This window comes from Triticum dicoccoides, chromosome 1B, assembly GCF_002162155.2.
Source record: "Triticum dicoccoides isolate Atlit2015 ecotype Zavitan chromosome 1B, WEW_v2.0, whole genome shotgun sequence".
Taxonomy (NCBI): Eukaryota; Viridiplantae; Streptophyta; class Magnoliopsida; order Poales; family Poaceae; genus Triticum; species Triticum dicoccoides.
Window position 1 is genome coordinate 380895334 of NC_041381.1, and position 1956 is coordinate 380897289.

The window sequence follows — 1956 nt, forward strand, 5'->3', positions numbered from 1 at the left end:
TAACTAATTTTGGCACCTAGATCTAATCTAGGATAATACTAATAACTAAGAACTACTCAATTATTAAGAACGAACCCCGGAATATTACTTGGATATGCTCACCAAGGTGGAGAAGGGAATATATGTCGAAACTTGGTATCGCATCATTCTCCACCTCGTATGCATATCAATTTTGTGTTGTGAATTGTGCCGTCTGACATGTATATATTGGTGCGAGATACTACTTTCAACAAATTATTTGCTTGCTTTCAATCTATTCAGATGCATTTATCGGCAAATTTCGTTATTTCCCGTCAATAGACCGAGGAGTAAGATGTTTCACGTAGACAAGCAACAATATATTCTTCTACTTTTTCTGCGGAGAGCATCAAATTGACAAAAGGAAAAAAGTACAGGATTAATAAGCTACTAACAATAATATTATCTCTTTACACTTGGATCATAATTTTTCGTCGTCATCAACATCGAATTCGTCCTCCGATCGATTCTCCCAGCACAAACCAAACCAATGGAGAACAACCATGCATAACAAACCCATCGCGACCGGAGGGCGAAACAAACTAGCCAGCAGCATACGGGAGAGAACTACTCAACCAACCCTAACAAAGAAATAGCAAGAGATCCGCCGGTCGACGACGCGTCGCCATCATCGTCAGGCGCGGAAGCAGCCGACGAAGCGCGGCAGATGTATGTGGCCGTGGCCGTGGGCGGTGGCGGCGCCGCAGTCGAGGTCGACGAGCTGGTGGCCGTGCGCGCCGAGGTCGCGGTCGATGAGGCGCTCGACGTGGACGAAGCGGTCGACCCGGCAGGGGATGGCGATGGCGCCCTGGTGCCTGAAGCCGTACTCGCGCTCGGCCTCGTCGAGCAGCGCCCCGAAGAGCGGGTGCTTGAGGTGGTCGAGCGGCACGGCGAAGCGGCGCTGCTCCTCCCCCTCCGCCCCCACGCGCACCGTCACGCACCCCTTGGGCGCCACCATATCCGCCCTCTGGTGGTGCTGCTGCTGCTGCCTGAGGTGCATCGGAGGCGAGGACCGGACGAGTCTTGTGGCTGTTGCGAGGAAGGAGGAGAGGGGGGAGGGAGATCGGACGGCGGAGCTCGAGAGGGGGATGGAGGGGTTTGGGGTTAGGAAGAGAAGGGCCAGGGGTCGGAGCTGGAGATGGCGAGGCGGAAGACGGTGAGGGAGGAGTCGCGGAGGGAGGTGGGCACGTTGGACATGGTTCCTACTCCACCTTGCCTGCTTTCCTTTTTTTTTCTGATGTGGAGGAGGTCGTTGTTGGCGAGGAAGAAAGAGGGGGGGTTGGGAGGCGAGGGAGCCCCGCCTTTTATAGCAGCCCAGGAGCCCCGGTGCGGTGCGGGGTTGGTAACCTGGTGGCCGTTTCCTTCCCGTGCCCGTCCCGTCTCCGTTACCCGAGCGAAGGGACGAACCGGACCCGTGGAGACGCGACCGACCTCGCGTGGGCGCGCGCGGTTGGGCGTGGGCGGGGCGGTCGTTTCTTTGGGGAGAAGGAAGGAAGGGGTGGTGAGGTGGTCAGGTCAGGTCAGGTCAGGCAGGGCGTGCGCGTGGCCGCTGCGGCTGCGGTTGCGGTTGGGGCCAGGGGCGGCCGATCTGGGTTCAGATGAGGATGCAGGCCTGGCGGCGGTTACGATTTGCTTGGCTCGGTCTTTTCTCGCGTGTACTGTTTGTTCTCTCTCTCTCGGTTTGGGGTTGACTTGGCTGCGAGGAGGAGGAGGCGGCCTGTATGCTTGGGATCCGATCGACGGGTTCGTTCGAGGATAATAACGGAAAAGGATATTCTTTCTGGCGCTAACGGTTCTGCCGGATCCTTTGGCCAAGACGATGAGGTATTCGTTCGCTCGCAAAGTTTGCAAGTTGACCGTAAATATTCTATGCAGGCGTCACCAGCTGTGCCGGATTCAGACAATTGCATATATGTATTGTATCACAACAAATCCTAT

General features: G+C 55.8%; 1 protein-coding gene across 1 annotated transcript; it reads right to left on the bottom strand.

Annotated features, from left to right (window-relative positions):
• Positions 1–323: 323 nt before the first annotated feature.
• On the bottom strand, positions 324–1292 carry LOC119336705 (auxin-responsive protein SAUR32-like). The gene has a single exon (XM_037608778.1). It carries the CDS (start codon positions 1016–1018, stop codon positions 653–655), a length of 366 nt encoding a protein of 121 aa, XP_037464675.1. The 5' UTR covers positions 1019–1292; the 3' UTR covers positions 324–652.
• Between the last annotated feature and the right edge of the window lie 664 nt (positions 1293–1956).